The sequence below is a fragment of the Acomys minous genome (genome assembly GCF_964271855.1).
Source record: "Acomys minous genome assembly, chromosome: 5".
In the NCBI taxonomy this organism is placed as follows: Eukaryota; Metazoa; Chordata; class Mammalia; order Rodentia; family Muridae; genus Acomys; species Acomys minous.
The window spans coordinates 2,629,640-2,645,732 of record NC_140494.1 but is presented as its reverse complement, the minus strand read 5'-3'; the positions used below and the strand labels follow the sequence as shown (position 1 = coordinate 2,645,732).

General features: G+C 38.3%; 1 protein-coding gene and 1 pseudogene across 6 annotated transcripts in view; one reads left to right on the top strand and one right to left on the bottom strand.

The window, feature by feature from the left end:
• DIP2C (disco interacting protein 2 homolog C) overlaps positions 1–16,093 on the top strand; it is a 377,861-nt gene that overhangs the window by 219,213 nt on the left and 142,555 nt on the right. For all 5 annotated transcript variants that reach the window (XM_084781752.1, XM_084781751.1, XM_084781749.1 and 2 more), the window contains one exon: positions 15,670–15,795. In XM_084781752.1, coding sequence (XP_084637878.1) covers positions 15,670–15,795 — 126 coding nt within the window. The remainder of the gene's footprint in view (positions 1–15,669; positions 15,796–16,093) is intronic.
• LOC311597551 (prostaglandin E synthase 3-like) lies at positions 7,415–9,086 on the bottom strand (annotated as a pseudogene). Its single transcript has one exon. The product of its transcript is annotated as a prostaglandin E synthase 3-like (transcript).

The following is a 16,093-nucleotide window of genomic DNA, read 5'->3' as shown; positions in this document are numbered from 1 at the left end:
TACCTACAAAGGCTAACTCTCTTTCTCCCTGCAGTCATTACTTTCTTATAGTTATTTCTCTGAGAATAAGGCCCTGCAAAAAATTTCCCCTTCCATGTTAACATGTACGTTGATAGGGCTGTTGCTCTGGTCTTGTTTATGCAGCCATTTCTAGATGAGACTGTTTCACAGCAGACTCCCTGTTTTCTGGCTCTTACAATCTTTTTACCCCCTGGTCCCTGAACCATAGATACAGCAGCTATTCCTGGTTTTTTGTACACATGCACACATGTATTTGTGTACACACATATTTAACAATAATAATAAAGAAAAAGAGTATCAACTTGAGAGAAGGGGATATGGAAAGGGTTGAAGAGAGTTCTTGGGAGGGAGGGAGGAAAGGGATGGGAAAGTAATATAATTCTATTTCAATTAAAAACATTAAAAAAATAAATGGGGACAAAATAAAATATTTTACTTGACCTAGCAGATAAAGATATAGTAATTAGCGAATGAGGTCTGACTTTCACACGAACTTTGGTGCCCCATATTTGACCATGTCCCCTGGAGGGGGAGACCTGGTGGCACTCAGAGGAAGGATAGCAGGTTACCAAGAAGAGACTTGATACCCTATGAACATATACAGGGGGAGGAGGTCCCCCTCAGTCACAGACATAGGGGAGGGGAGTAAGGGGAAAATGGGAGGGAGGGAGGAATGGAAGGATACAAGGGATGACATAACAGTTGAGATGTAATATGAATAAATTAATAAACTATATTAAAATATAGTATTTATAACCTATGTATAAGTAAAATAGATGACAGCAGTGGTACAAATGACAGGATGAATATTTGGGGAATAATTTGTAATGAAGTTTTTATGCCACCAATGAGGTGGTATTATCTGATTTCAAGTCTACTTAGATTAATTATAAATGCATGTTGTCAAATCAAGGACAATTCTGTAGAAAGTATTACAGTAAAGTATAATTGGCATGGTAAGAGAAAAGAAAATGGGATTATATAAAACTCAGTACTAGGAAAGGCAGAAAATATGTGTAAAACCAGAAAAATATAAGACAGTAGAAAAATGTACTAATATGTAAATAATTATCAACAGTCCGCCAAAATCTCAGGAAACTAAATATATGAAGATTGCAGAGTAGATTAAAGGAATACACTCAAGTCTGTACTTCCCATAGGAGATCTGTTTAGCGTGCAGTTGTACATTAAAGAAGTGGAGAAAGCAAGCATTGTAATCCTAGTTAAGATTCTTAGGGGACAAGGACTACTACCACAGGTAAAGGCAAGAAGAGCAAAGGACACTTAACATCCTTAATTCATAGGTGACTGACAATAAACTATCCTGTGTGTGAGGCAAGAAACCCAGCAATGAGCAGTAGACGGACTTCTTTGTGGTAGTGGTCCATGGCAGCCCTACAGTGCCAGCATATGTCAGATCCAGGAACAGAAAATCAGGAAGGGCATAAATGAACTGAACAGTAACATCAGTTCTGGACTTCATTGGTACAGAGTACTTCAGCCATCAAGAAAACTTACACATGCTAAGTTTGCCCAAAACATATTCACTAAGACAGATAATATTCTCAGTCATAAAAGACATGACAGTTAACACAGTAACAAATACACTGTACTCACAGGCCACAAAATAATTAAACTAGAAGTTAATGATGGGAACAGATGGACAAGCTCCCAATACCTAGAGATTCAGCACATTATTTCTAAGTGATACATGGATCAAAGTTATGACACTGAAAAATATTTTGAACCAAAAGAAAATGAAAACACAGTTGACTAAACTTGTGAGCTGATTAAAAGACAGTGCTTATAAATCTAGAGCATTGAAGATATGCATTAAGGCCTACGAAATTAATAAGTTATAATCTAAATTATATCTTTAAGAAACTATGAAGAAATCTAAAACAAATAAAAATACTCAAAATAGAGCAAAAAAACAAAACCAAAAAAATATAAAAAACCAAAATCAGAGAAATGCAAAGAAACTAAAAGTTTGTTATTTTAACAGTTTAATAAACTGATCCTAGTTAACTAAGAAATAGGAAAGAACATTAATAATTCCAGAAATCATTATTGATCTTATGTTTCCTAAAATTAAAGGAATGTGATATATAACCCTTTACCCAGAAAATTAACCTAGATGAAATGGACCAATTATTTGAAATAGGGAATTAGCTAAAATGTATATAAGAAAAAACAGACTGTTTTATTAAAGCAACTGGGTGACGATTTAGATCTTTTCAATGCCAAATCTAATGAACATTTAAGAAACCCTACTAACTCCTTATCCTTGTCCTTCAGAAGTCAGAGTGTAATATTTGCCAATTCACTTTGTGAGAGTCTTATATCCTAAGACAAAACAAACTATAGACAAAGAGACCTGATAGGCTGTGGTCATATGGCAGGGGAGGAGGTCTCCTTCTGTCAGAGGTCTAGGGCAGAGGAATAGGATGAAAGAGGGAGGGAGGGTGGGAACGAGAAGATACAAGTGGGGGGGGGGCGATAATAATCAGAATGGAATCTGAATAAATTATAATGAGAGAAAAATTAGATGCAAAAATCATAGGAAAATTAGCAAATTGAGTGCAGCTATGTATAGAAAGAATTATATATAATGACCAAGTGGGATTGACTTTTCAAAGATACAAGACTGGCTTAACATGTGTAAGGCAACAAATTCATCAAAACAAGCTAAAGACGGCTAAAAGTCATATGATTCCATCAGTTGATGCAGAAAAAAGAGTCAACATAATCTAATAGTTGTGATAGAACCTCTGAAAATTAAGAATAAAGATGGATCTGTCCATTTAATGAATGTACATGCAAGTTCCACGCTAACATCAACTAAAATTTAATTGTCAGGAACACATTTTCAAATAAGATCAGGGACAAGGTATGGTTTCCTCTCCTATGCAGTATCATACTAGAAGTCCTAGCTAGTCATAGAGAAAATGAAAGAAACTACAAAGATGGGAAGGACAAAGAGAAATTATACATTCCTGGGTAACAAGATTGTGTGTAGAAATCAGAAACAATAGAAAGATGTTCTTGTAGCTAATATGCAAGGTGGCAGGATATAAAGACAAATTACTCTTTCATGTATTAGCAGGGACCTTCTCGAACTTGAATTTTTAAAACATATTAACATTAGCACTAAAATATGAAGTACCTAGGTATAATGCTAAGTAAACATATGTAAGATCTGTATGAGTAAAATAGCAAATGAAATTAGCGTAATGCCATATATAGCATCACATGCCGGTGATTCCAGAATTTGTGAGATCAAGATAGGAAGATTGGGATCTGGAGGCGAGAGTGGGCTTTATAGCAAGATATTGTCTTTAAAATGGGCTCAGCATGAAAGCCCCCAAGCCTGATGACCTGACGTTGAGCCCAAGAATCTAGATGGTGGAAAAGAGAACCAATTGTCTCAACTTGTTCTTTGACCTTCACAAACATCAGATGAGATGTGCCCTTCCCCTAAGATATTTTAGGAGACCTTAATATTCTGTTAGTGCCTTAGGAAAACTTACTATTGTTCAGATACCATTTCAAATAACTTCCTCAATAAGGCTAGAGGAAGGAATTTGTCTCAATGGTAAACACCTTGATAGATGTGTTAGCCACAATTCCAATTAGATACATTTTCTGAGAGGGTGTCAGAGATCCAGTTTTCTTTTGTTGTTATTATTCTTGTCATTGTGTCAACATGTTTATTTTTAAGTTCATATAGGAATGTGAAGACCCAGAATAGAACAGTATAGGACCAATATCCATCTGAATTGATGAGCTACTATGAAACTAAATGAGAAAAGAGCAGAAGTGTTAGCTAATAGAGCAGCATAGACAGCCCAGAAATGAACTGGCAAATGGGAAAGATCTTCTTTCCAACAAATGATAGTAGAACTGCACTTGTATAGGATTAAAGCAAACAACACCAACAACCACCACACTCCTAAACATTGAACTTAGGTCTGCAGGGATTCAACTTCAGAATTCTAGATCACAGCCCGTATGTTATTCACTGGCTCCTATAGAGTTGAACAGCATCAGTATTCTTGCTGTTCATATGTGGTTCTTGCAGTCTGTGGTCAGACAGGAACAACTACATTAGAATAAGGACAGGGTGATGGTTGATCACATGTGCACAACTGTAAGTGTGTTCCACAATAGTGTTGCTCCAAGAATTCATGGTGTAGTGCATGAAGATAAGGTTGAATCAGTTAGCAACCTAATCCCTGAGTAAGCATTGCACACTCAATATGTAATTCCTTTGCCTCAATATACTCATGAGCATCTGGTACTTGCTATGCGACCAGTAATCACTGTTTTGCTTTGGGTATTTTATGTAATTGTCTCAACTATATGATGATATACACATTATAGGTGACAAAATTGCATTGTTCTTTTGTTTTGTTTTGTTTGGGTTTGGTTTTTCAAGACAGAGTTTCTCTGTGCAGCCTTGGCTGTCCTGGACTCCCTTTAGAACAGGCTGGCCTTGAACTCACAGAGATTCACCAGCCTCTGCCTCCTGAGTGCTGGGATTAAAGATGTGCAACACCACACCCAGCTATGTATTGTTCTTTTTTTAAAAAAAATCTATTCAAGCCTAGTATAGGGGTGCACAGCCATAATCCCAGCATTTGGGTGGCAGGAGGTTTACTGTTAGTTTGAAAGCCTAGACTATATGTTCGTACTCTGCCTTAAAACACAATACAACAAAACAAAACTTGTATTTAGAGGGTATAGTAAGGTAGAGAAATTTTCAAAAGCCAGAAAGGTCTATCTTACAACCCAGTCGGAGGAGTGGGAACTGAATGAATAGATTTACAAGCCACTCACCTGTGGTGATTATTTTAGGAAGAAATATTTGCAGGAAATGGAGACAAATGAGCCCCGGTTGTATTGCTAAGCTTTTTAATAAACTCTTGCTGAGGGAGACACTGGTACCTTTTCTTCAAGTTCTGTGTGGCATGTTATTATTTCTAGGACTTGCTGAAATACTGATGAAGAAGTGTCTCCTAGTATGATTTGCTTGATTCTGTAAATAAAAGAAGTTCCTAACAAATTGTTTACTAACAATAGTGATCTGCTAATTTAATGGTGTGTGAAAGTGGCCCTAAACCATTTAGTGTCTATAGCTGGATGCTCTGGAGTTATTAATAGACGGAAACCCACTAAAGTGAATAAAGTATAAACTGTTAAAGCAGAGAAGAGCACAGACAAGAAAGATTGACTCTCATTGCAAGAGCTATCAATTTGCTGTCACCAGCTCCAAAGACAACTTCCAGGGTGCTCTTTGGTAACAGTGGATCTGAGCCCTTTGCAGATTTCGGTTAGCTCTTCATAAAGGAAGCAGAATGTGGTTCAGGAGCAATGACTTTAATTCTCAAACCTTGTGTCTTCTGCCAGTGACTCCAGCCTCTCTTATTCATTGCAGATCCCAGCACATTCTTCTGAGAGTACCATAGTCGGTGTTACCAAAAGCCTGGAATAAGTACTCTTTGTGGTAGACTTTAGTACAGCTGTCCCTCCTTGATTCTTTGTGTCTGTCTTATTTAGTACTTCCTAGGTTATGAATACGCTGCCTTGTTTCCCTTCCCCCTCAACCCCCACCCACCCGCCCTGTGGTACTATCTTAAGGCCCACCCTGAGATCTAGCCCAAAGCTATTTTTCCATTTCCCTTACATTGTATGCTATAATTTCCTAGCTTTGGGCCACCTTTTGGTACTCTGGTTAGTGAGTTAAAAATAGAAGTTAGTTCTCTTCTGTAGCAAAGTGCACACCTAGGATCTAGGTCTTTTTCCTGTGAGTTTTGCCTTTGTAGCCATTTGTGTTTCTGACTCTCAGTTAAATTCATGACATGAGCAGCAGGCCCCGCTAAGGTCTTGTGGGCATTACAGACTCCCATTAGGAAGGCATCACAGCATCTCTGTGTAAACTGACCTTCATTATCCTGCCAGATACCTTCACATGAATGAAGTTTATTATTTATTTTTATCAGTTCCCTTTCACAGCCTCTCATCTAGTTTTTAATTCATGTGGCTGGAAAAACTGCATCAAGAACATTTTAATTAAGATTTTGTGGGGCATTTAAGTGCTTAAAAGGGTTTCTAATGCATCACAGCTGGTAAATTTCACTCGTAGACTCAGGAAGATAAAAGCAACCTATTTATCATATTACCATATTGTCCTCAAAGTTTTTCATCATACGTGCTTGTTCAGGATTCAGATGAAGTTTCTCCCTGTATCTCAGGTAATAGCCACCCTTTCCAGCCTTAAATGCTTATACAGTGTCTTGAGTTTCTTGGGTCAAGGGTACTGAGACTAGCTGGGGTTGAGGGGACTTCCTGTGAGACTAGCTGGGGTTGGGGGGACTTCCTGTGAGACTAGCCGGGGTTGAGGGGTTTCCTGTGAGCCTAGCTGGGGTTGGGGGGCTTCCTGTGAGAGCCTCTGGTTCTTATACTTTCAGGGCACAGAGCAGACTTCATCACATTCTCATTTGCCTAGAGCCCAAATCTTATTCTTGCCTTTTTCTCCTTCAGGATTTGAGTCTCTTGTTGGTAGGCATTTTACTGACCACTTTTCTTGTTGCTGTAACAAAATAGCGATCAAGAAGAAATTTAAGAGAAGATTTATTTTGGCTTATAGTTTGAGGGAATATAGTCCATTATGGCTAGGAAGGTATGGTGGCAGGAACAAGAGGTCCCGCTGTGTCTATGGTCAAGAAGTAGAGAGCAATGAATGCTAGTGCTCAGCTAACTACCGCACATAAAGTCCATAGAATGGTGCTATCCACATGTAGAGGTTCTTCTTCACACCAGTTAGCCTAATGTAGAAAATCTCTAACAGACATGGTCAGAAGTTTGTCTTGAAAGTGAGTCTAGAGCCTGTCAAGTTGACATTCATTAACTATTACCAATCTACAGCCTTTTAAGCTAGACTCTTGGCAGCCTTCCCCAGTAACAACAGTGGGCATTTCCTTTCTAGTTGAGAGTTAGACATGCATATTCAACTTTGTGGACAAAAACAAAAGGAGGCTGGAAGGAAAGTGATGCCAGTGACCTGGGTTTGTTTGTTCTCTCCTCTCACTGGGCATCTTTTAAAAACCATCTTTCCTCAGCTCTATTTTCTCATCTGCTCACTGCTCCAACCTGTTAGCAGTCAAACTCTGACTTGGTGTGAGTAGTTGAGGTTTGATTTGGATTACCCAGCACTGGATTATTATCATGCGTGGAGGAAAATTCTGTCTCAGACAATCTTACTCAGCTTTGGTAGACTGCTGTGGGCCATAATGAGGCTGCAGGCTCAAGAGGCTTTTCTTCAGCTCTAGAAAGTTACTTTCTCTACCTTTTTGCCATATGTGGATGGGGCTTATGTGCTGTTAAAGGGATTTACATGAACCGGACAATTTGAGGACACTCCCGCTTTCCTTATAATTATTATTCATAATATAATCTGATGGAAGCATCTTTTAGATGTTTTTAAACACTTAGTGATGCCTTTAAGATTAAAAAATATTCCAACACTTTATTAGAAAGAATGTAGACAGTTTTAAAAATCCTCACTGTCATGAACATAAATTGAGATTTTCCAGCCAGGACATAAGCTGAAATAAAAACAGGAAATACAAAAAAATCCAGTAGTGTATTAACATATTCCACTCATTTGACATACTGACAATGCAAATACAAACCTGGTCTAAAATGTACACCTCTCAAGCAACAATGTCCTTTCTTCGTCCTCCATGCTAAGAGATATAAAAGCCTAAGGGTCAAACAATACCAGATGTAAAGGCTTCAGAAACCATCTAAGTTAGACCCTGGACTAGTTTCAGCTAAAGTACATCTGAACACTGACAAGTGATCACATAATGTAAATGTGTAAAGTGTGTTTTTTGAAAAATAAACTTTAGGGGAATAATTCTGAGATGTACACAGAAAGAATGGCAGTTTCAGATGTCAGCCACTTTGTTTTTAGCCTTCTTCAAGTCATGGTTTAGGATCTAAACCTTTATCTTTCCCTGATCTGAGAACTTCCTAAGATGTAAGTAACTGTGTAGTGAAGAAAGAAGACATAGGTGAGTGTGTTTATCCAGCAGAGCTGCCGTGTCGTTGCCTGGGGCCTCAGCTGCTTTACAGAATTCTGGGAAATGTTCATGCATAATGTTTATGCCTTAGCTGACTTAAATTTCCCCATACAATGATACGTTATCAACCCTTAATGAAGCCTTTAAAAAAACAAATCCAGGGTAAAAAATGAGTTAAAGGAGGCAAGTACAGCATCTGCTTTTAGAGCTACCATCAACTCAGGGATTTTCTCAGTTATGAAATCTTGCAGAAGTTACTTTTATTTCTCAAAATCCAGGCGATGACAACATTCCTTACTCCAGATCTGGCATTTTCTCATCATCACTGTCTTGCATCATCTGCTCCATCTACTTCTGGTAAATCTAAATCCTCATCACCACCCATGTGATCCATCATCTCAGACAAATGGTCAAAATTAGACAGGTCTTCATCTGAGTCATCCTCCCAGGCTTTCCAATTATTGACATCCACCCTAAGCTAATTACGCTCTGTCCTTTCCTTTGCTAACCTAGGCCACAATTGGCCAGATTCTCCTTTTTGCAAACATAAGATTGATTTGTCCATTCTTTTATGCTTGGAATCATTTGAATCAACACAGTGAAAAAGATCAATTTCATTTAAATGCTTAAAATAATTTCTTCCTTTAAGACAACTGAAAGTAAGTTTGGAATTTTCAAAGTTTACATTAGCATCTTTACTGTCTTCAACACAAAATTCAATGAATACATAGTCCCTTTGATCAGACCATTTTGCAGAAGCACGCTGCATGGTGAACTGGGCTGGGGTCAGGTGAGCAGGTGGGCGGGCCTCACTGGAAGCCGCTGAGGAGCAGACTCCTCTTGAGCAGTGACTCCAGCTTCTTCTGCCCTGTCTTAGCCTCTTTTCACTCCTATAAGGTAACTGCAGCGGTGGGCTCAACCTTGGTGCCCAGAATGCCATACTTTTAAGATTAAAGTACACTTTAGACTTGCTTTTATTGAAAATATTTTAATGTGTACAGTCAGTAGATTTATTTTGTGTACATGTGGGTAGACATTTAATGGCATACATGTAGAGGCCAGAGGACAATTTGTGGGGGTAGGGTTCTTGCGTTCTCCCATGTAGGTCCTGAGGATTAATCTCTTACTTGTAGGGTTGGTGGCAGATACCTTTACTCACTGACTCACCTAGCAGGCCTTAAAATAGAGTTTTAAAACTTCTTTTATTAGTTTTATATGTTGCTTGACTTGGCTAGTAAGTCATCAATCTGTCCTTGTTAGGACTGTCACAGTATGTATTTCTTGTTGGTGTTACTGTAGCCTTGTAGCTCAGCTGTAAGTAAATTCCTTCACATGTCTCATTTATTATGAAGAGTATTGCCTAACAAGGGAATACTAGTTTCTTTGTGACTTGAAATATCCTTTTTTTTATTGTTTTCATGCACTCAGTAAAAGTGTATGAAGCTGTTTTAAAATCTTTTATGAAAAATGCATAATGATGTAGGGTTTGCTTCCTAGTGTAATCAAATGACTACTTGATTAATGACTCATTGCTCAAGTAACTGGTATTTAATAGGAGCAACTTAATGCAGCATGGAATGGACTTGAAGCTCTCGGAACATTTGGGTTTATCAAAGTCACCACTTAAAATTTTAGCGATCCATGACAATCATACACACTCTCTCCCCCTCCCTCCCTCCCCTCCCCTCTCAAAACCTAGAATAGCCAAAACAATCCTGAACAACAATAACAACAAAAAACTGCTGGAGATGACACCATACAATTTCAAGTTGTACTGCAGAGCTATAATTTTAAAGAACCACGTAGTATTGGCACAGAAACAGACAGATCGATCAATGCAATCAAATGGAAGAACCAGACATAAATCCACATACATATGGATATCTGATTTTTGATAAAGTAAACAGAAATACATCCTGGAAAAAGACATTATCTTCAACAAACGATGCTGGTCAGACTGGATGTCTACATGTAGAAGAATGCAAATAAAACTGTACTTGTCACCCTGCATAAAACTCAAGCCTAAATGGATCAAAGACCTCCACATAAAACCAAATACACTGAATCTGATAGAAGAGCAAGTAGGGAATAGCCTTGAATGCACTGACACAGGAAACAACTTCCTGAACAGAACATCAGCACTCAGGGACTAAGATCAACAATTAATAAATGGGATCATATGAAACTGAATTTTCTGTAATGCAAAGGACACTGTCATTCAGACAAAGCATCAGCCTACAGGGTGGGAAAAGTTTGTTTTTTTTTTTTTACCAACTCTGCATTTGATAGAGGACTAATATTCAATATATATATATATATATATATATATATATATATATATTCAAGAAACTAGATATAAAAAATAGCAAACAAATAATCAAGTTAAAAACTAAGGTACAGATCTAAACAGAGAATTGTGAAACACAAGTGGCTGAGAAGCTCTTAAGGAAATGTTCAACATACTTATTCATCTGGGAAATGCAAATCAAAATGACTTTGACCATAGAAAGCATCTGAGGCTTGGCATTGTAAGAGGCCAGGAGAGTCCACCGGTGAAGGTGCAGCCTCAATGGCAGTTGAAAGCCCAGAATGAAGAGGCCATGCAGAGAAGCTGAGAAGTGATACAATGAGGAGCCTAAGAACAGCTACCGAGGAAAGCCCAGCCTCTCGGCATCAGAAGAGAACAGCTTTGGAGATGCCATGCCATGGGATGACCACCAAGAAGCACAGCAGCAATAGGGCAGAGCCTAGAAGACAAGCTGTGGGTGCCATAGAGGGTGGAGCCGGAGAAGTGACTCAAGCCCTTTGGAGGAGCCCAGAAGAGGTTGAGTGGATCCCAGACACTGGGCGCTGAGTTGTTTATACAGTTAGAGTTTGGTTTTTCTTTGATTTGATTGTGACAGTGCCCCTAGGTTTTAATTCTTGAAGAAAAGGTGTATTTAATTTGTATTGATTATACAGGAACCCACATTTGAGAGACTGAATTTTAAAAGGGACCTTCGGTTTTAAAGGAGACTTTGGATTTTTAAAAGAGACTGGGTTGTAACATGTTGAAATTATAAAGACTGTAGAGCTTTTTAAATTATGTTTTTACAACCTGTGTCTTCCTGACTATAGAACTACACCTTTATATGGGGATCTGTGGGTGTCAATTTAGGACAAGAGTAGGGGCGTCTTACAGGCAATACAGTATGTGAACACACACACTTAAGAATTCTACTGTGTGCACTGCCAGGTGCCACCCTATAGCCTGTAACAGCATGACACAATGGGAAAAGCTGCCAAGAAGGGCTCTAAGCCCTTGGTGTAGGATAAGAACTGGAGTTCTTCTAACCTGTGACCCCAGCACTACAGGGGGATGCTGACTGCTAAGTAATACAACTATCATCACCCACTAATGGAAAGACTTTGGTGACCACCTCAGAGGACTTTCGGGAGAACCAGATGGGAAAGAAGATTTGATGGAGTCCCATGACTTGCCACCTAAACCCTTAACTTCAGGGCTCAGCATCATGTTGAAGTCAGGGCGAGTGTAAAATAATGTCATTTTCCTCAATGTCTCACATTGGAAATTTTTTCATGACAGTATTGTTGACTTATTTTTGTTGTTTTCAAATAAATTCACAACTTAGTTATTAAAATAAATAAATAATGTTTTTAATGTGAGATCTTGGGAATGAATAACAAAGGAAGGTTGTGGCTTAATGGCAATGAGTTTCTGTGTCAAGTTAACAAAGGGTGAATTGTATTGGGTAGTTTTAATATCAACTTGACACAAGCTAAAGTCATCTGAGAGAAGGGAACCTCAATTCAGAAAATGCCTCTAATAAGACTGGATAGTAAGTAAGCCTGTAGGGCATTTTCTTAAATTCGTGATTGATGAGGGGAGGAACCAGCCCATTGTGGGTGATGCTATCCCTGGGATTGTGGTCCTGGGTTCTATAGGAAAACAGGCTGAGAAAGCACTGATGAGCAAGCCAGTAAGCAGCACCCCTCCATGGCCTCTGCATCAGCTTCCAGTTCCTGGTTCCTGTCCTGTTTAAGTTTCTTCCCTGACTTCTTTTCATAATGAACAGTACTGTGGAAGTGTAAGCCAAACAAACCCTTTCTTCCCCAACTTGCTTTCTGTCTTGGTGTTTCATTGAAGCAATAGAAATTATAACTAAGATACCAACCACTATCTGATGAGATATAACTCATCCCTTTCACTGCTGGTGTAACCAATAACCTGAGACTAAAGAGGCCAGAGAACCTGGGGGAAATCCAAATAATACTTTTCTGCTAAAGGATAGTAGCAATAAAATGACTCCTAAAGACATTCTACTCTATTCCAAAAGCAGTGTTTTATTCAGCCATCACTACAGAAGGTTCCTCCTGTAGTGAATACGAACAAAAACAGACCCACAATGGGACAGTGTGCCAAGAGTGAGAGATCTTGGAGCACTCAGTCCTAAATGGGATGTCTCTATCAAATCGCTCTCTTCAGAGCTCAAGGAACCTGTTGCTGGCAGAAAGATTGTAAGAGTGAGTGGGGATGAATGACATCAAGGAAACAAGGTCTTCCAAACACAATAGGACTGTTGTCCATATGAACTCACAGAGACTGTAACAGCAAGCTTAGATCCGCACTGGGGCACCAGTGCTGAAAGGGGAAGTGGACACAAACCTCCATCCATAGCCCAGAAGCTATCTCCAATTAACAGCTGCTGGCAATCGACATTTTACGTTTCTCCATTGGAGTCCATTGGGTGTACATACCATTCTTTTTGTTTTTGTACTATTTATTTTTTTAAGTATTTTAATTTTACATATACATTTATATTACTATACATATATACAATAAACTACCTATAGCAAGAACCATGACACAATCAGGAATTATATAAATGTGTTACATTCTTAGGGTTTTGGCTATTTTTATTTGGCAGCCTTAAAGAAAACATCTTATCTTGGTGCATCTAAAATTCTAAATGTACATCATTATCAACTTAAAATATCTATCTAGACCTAAAAACATCTTAACTCGTAAACAGCTAACCCTAATTATGAAGCTAAACTATCTGATCTTCAACCCCATCAGAGACTTGAGAAGGAATAAAATTGATTACCTGAGTATGCCAGGTTACTAGCTGTCCAAATGAGATGATGACAGAGTCAGTTTGCTACCTGAATAGTCATCCAAAAACTCTAATATTGGAGCATCATCTTCAGCCTTCTGACCCAATATATCTGACAGACATATTAGTGAGGCAGGAACTATTGAGGACTTGCTTACCCTCTTTTGGCAGAGTTTGGCCGTCGACTCTGCCTGCATCTAAACTTGCCCTTTCTTTAGGCAGAATTCTGTCTGTGGTAGAAATGAGGACCTTTTGTCTAGTGGCTAGTTTACCACATTTGAAGCCATCTCCGTAAGGAGGTTCTTTGATGCTCATCATCCTTTTGGAGGTAGGCTGGGTGTTGCCAGGAGTTAACCTGTCTCATTGTCAGGGAATCTTTAAAATAATAAAAACATTCTTAAATGCCATATTCTGTATGTTTCAGAGGTTTTTTTAAAGACTTTAACTATTTTGCCTTTCTATAGAATCATATCTTTCTGTTGCACCTAAGATATATATTCTTGTGATGAAAATAGACTAGTAATTGATATGACCATGATTTGATCAACTAACAATTAACTTGTATAACTTATTTATCCTAAACAGCCTGCAATAGCACTTTCAAAGTATTGGAAGTAAACCTTGTATTATAATTTAGTTTTATAGGTACAATACCTTATATTAGAGTAAAAATATATATGTGTGAAGAATAATCTTACATTTGAATTCTATACCACTGTATCTAAAATTAAACTTATTTTGCATCTATATACAAAATTCTATACCAGTGAATTAAAAATAACCTTGTGAGTGACAATTGAGGCATTACGTTGAGGAGTAGATTCACTAATCTACTTTTTATTCTATCTTTCCCATATATTTCTATATTCCCCCTTCTTCCTTTTCAACCCCTATCTCCAAACCTAAGAATGGAAGATAAGGAAAGAAGAGACATCCCTGAGTCCAACCTTTTGTCTCTAAATAAGACCAATAATAACAACGTGTAACCAACTCTCATTGAAAATAACCCTCTAGAGCCCAAGAAAGCAACCAAAAACCTATCCGACACATGCTCCCCAAAGGAAATGGGACGTCGTTCTCTTAAGGTTTCTTCTGACAGATTCAGGATGAATAATACTTTGTAGGGGCCCATATGAAATTGGGGAAATGGTTAAACAAGCTAAGAATAGCATTTGTGGTCAAGTTTCTAAATGCTGAGAAATTCCAAGCTTAATTAGAGTCCTGTGTGGGACAGTCTGAAGTGCTGGACCAATTGGGATTGGGAAGCTTTCTCTAAAGGTGTCCTGGGAGCTGTCTTGTTCTCATGAGGAACACCAAGGGAAGCACATACCATTCCTAAAGACAGACCCCCTGCCCAGCAGGAGATGGGCAACACAAAACAAACCCAGTGACGTTTTGGAAGGTTCCTTGTCTTATAATGCTTTGTCTAGGCATATTTTTTATTTTTTTCTCTTTCTAAAATTTCAAGTCTTTTGTTTATATATTATGGTTCTGGTGTTGTGTCTTTATGAGATTTCTCTGCATGTGAGTGTGTGCATTTCTGTGTCCGTATGTGTTTCTTGAGTTTTCTCTTTGACCCTTTTTCTTCTGTTTTGTCCTATTCTGTTTTTAAAATCTTATTATTATTTTTATCTATTCATAGTCTAATGAGAGAGAAAGAAAGGGTGGGGAGTCAAGAGGATCTGGGAAGAGTTGGAGGAGGAAAAATCTTAATTAGAATAAATTGTATGGAAAATCTATTTTCAATAACAACTATGAATTATACCTTATAATTCTTATCAAATAAATAATTTATCAAAATTTGTTACAGATTAAGAAAAGAGAATTGCTGCATGCAACTTAGTACTTGCTTCTATCTCATTACCCCAAGGTAGTGTAAAGACACTGCCTTACAAAGTAGGCATTAGGCTAGGGATGTAGTTCAGTGTTAGAGTTCTTGTCTAGCATATGCAGCACCTTGCCTTCCATCTCCAGCAGGGGGAAAACCCATAAAATTGGCATTTGGTAATATGTGTAGAAATTATACTATGAGTTAATACTAATAAAATGTCTAACACAGTGCCTGGACTGTAACATTTTCTGACTATAGTGAGTTATGAGGCTTGCATACTTCCTCTCAAACAGTATATTGAGAGGGGTTGCCAAGTTTGGACCTGTAATGGTCAAGGTCCGTTTGCTCTATGAAAAGCCACAGTATTTTGGAACCAATGTTCTGTTTTTGTTTATATAGATTCAGTGCTAATAAAATGAAGGAATCTTAATCAGTGTGTCTTTCCACTGGGGATTTCAGTCTGGTGGAGCTAACTACTTGCTTTCTCTACTCAATTCTTTCTGAGCTCAGGTACAAAGATTCCATACACCACAGGAACACAGGGTTGAATGAAGGCTCTGGTCTTAGGACTTGATTCAAGTAATGGAATAATTAGACTCTCTCTTTGTTTCAGATGTTCATACAGAAGCTGTCCAGGCAGCTCTTGCTAAACACAAAGAAAGGAAGATGGCAGTACCTATGCCTTCCAAACGAAGATCTCTGGTTGTACAGACTTCCATGGATGCCTACACGCCCCCAGGTGAGCAACAACTTCAGTATTTCTGCTGCTTAAATGTGTGATCCATCTGACTTAGAGTTAATTGATAGCTATCTCAGCAACAGCAGTTTAAATGCTTTTTAAAGCCAGCATACAAAATAGTGGGTCTCGTCACAGCATTTCACGTGTACACTGTTCGTCACAGCATTTCACGTGTACACTGTTCATCACAGCATTTCATGTGTACACTGTTCATCACAGCATTTCATGTGTACACTGTTTGCACTCATCCTCCTCAGTGTCCCCCGGTCCCCTGTACTTCTCATGCATCTCTTTTATA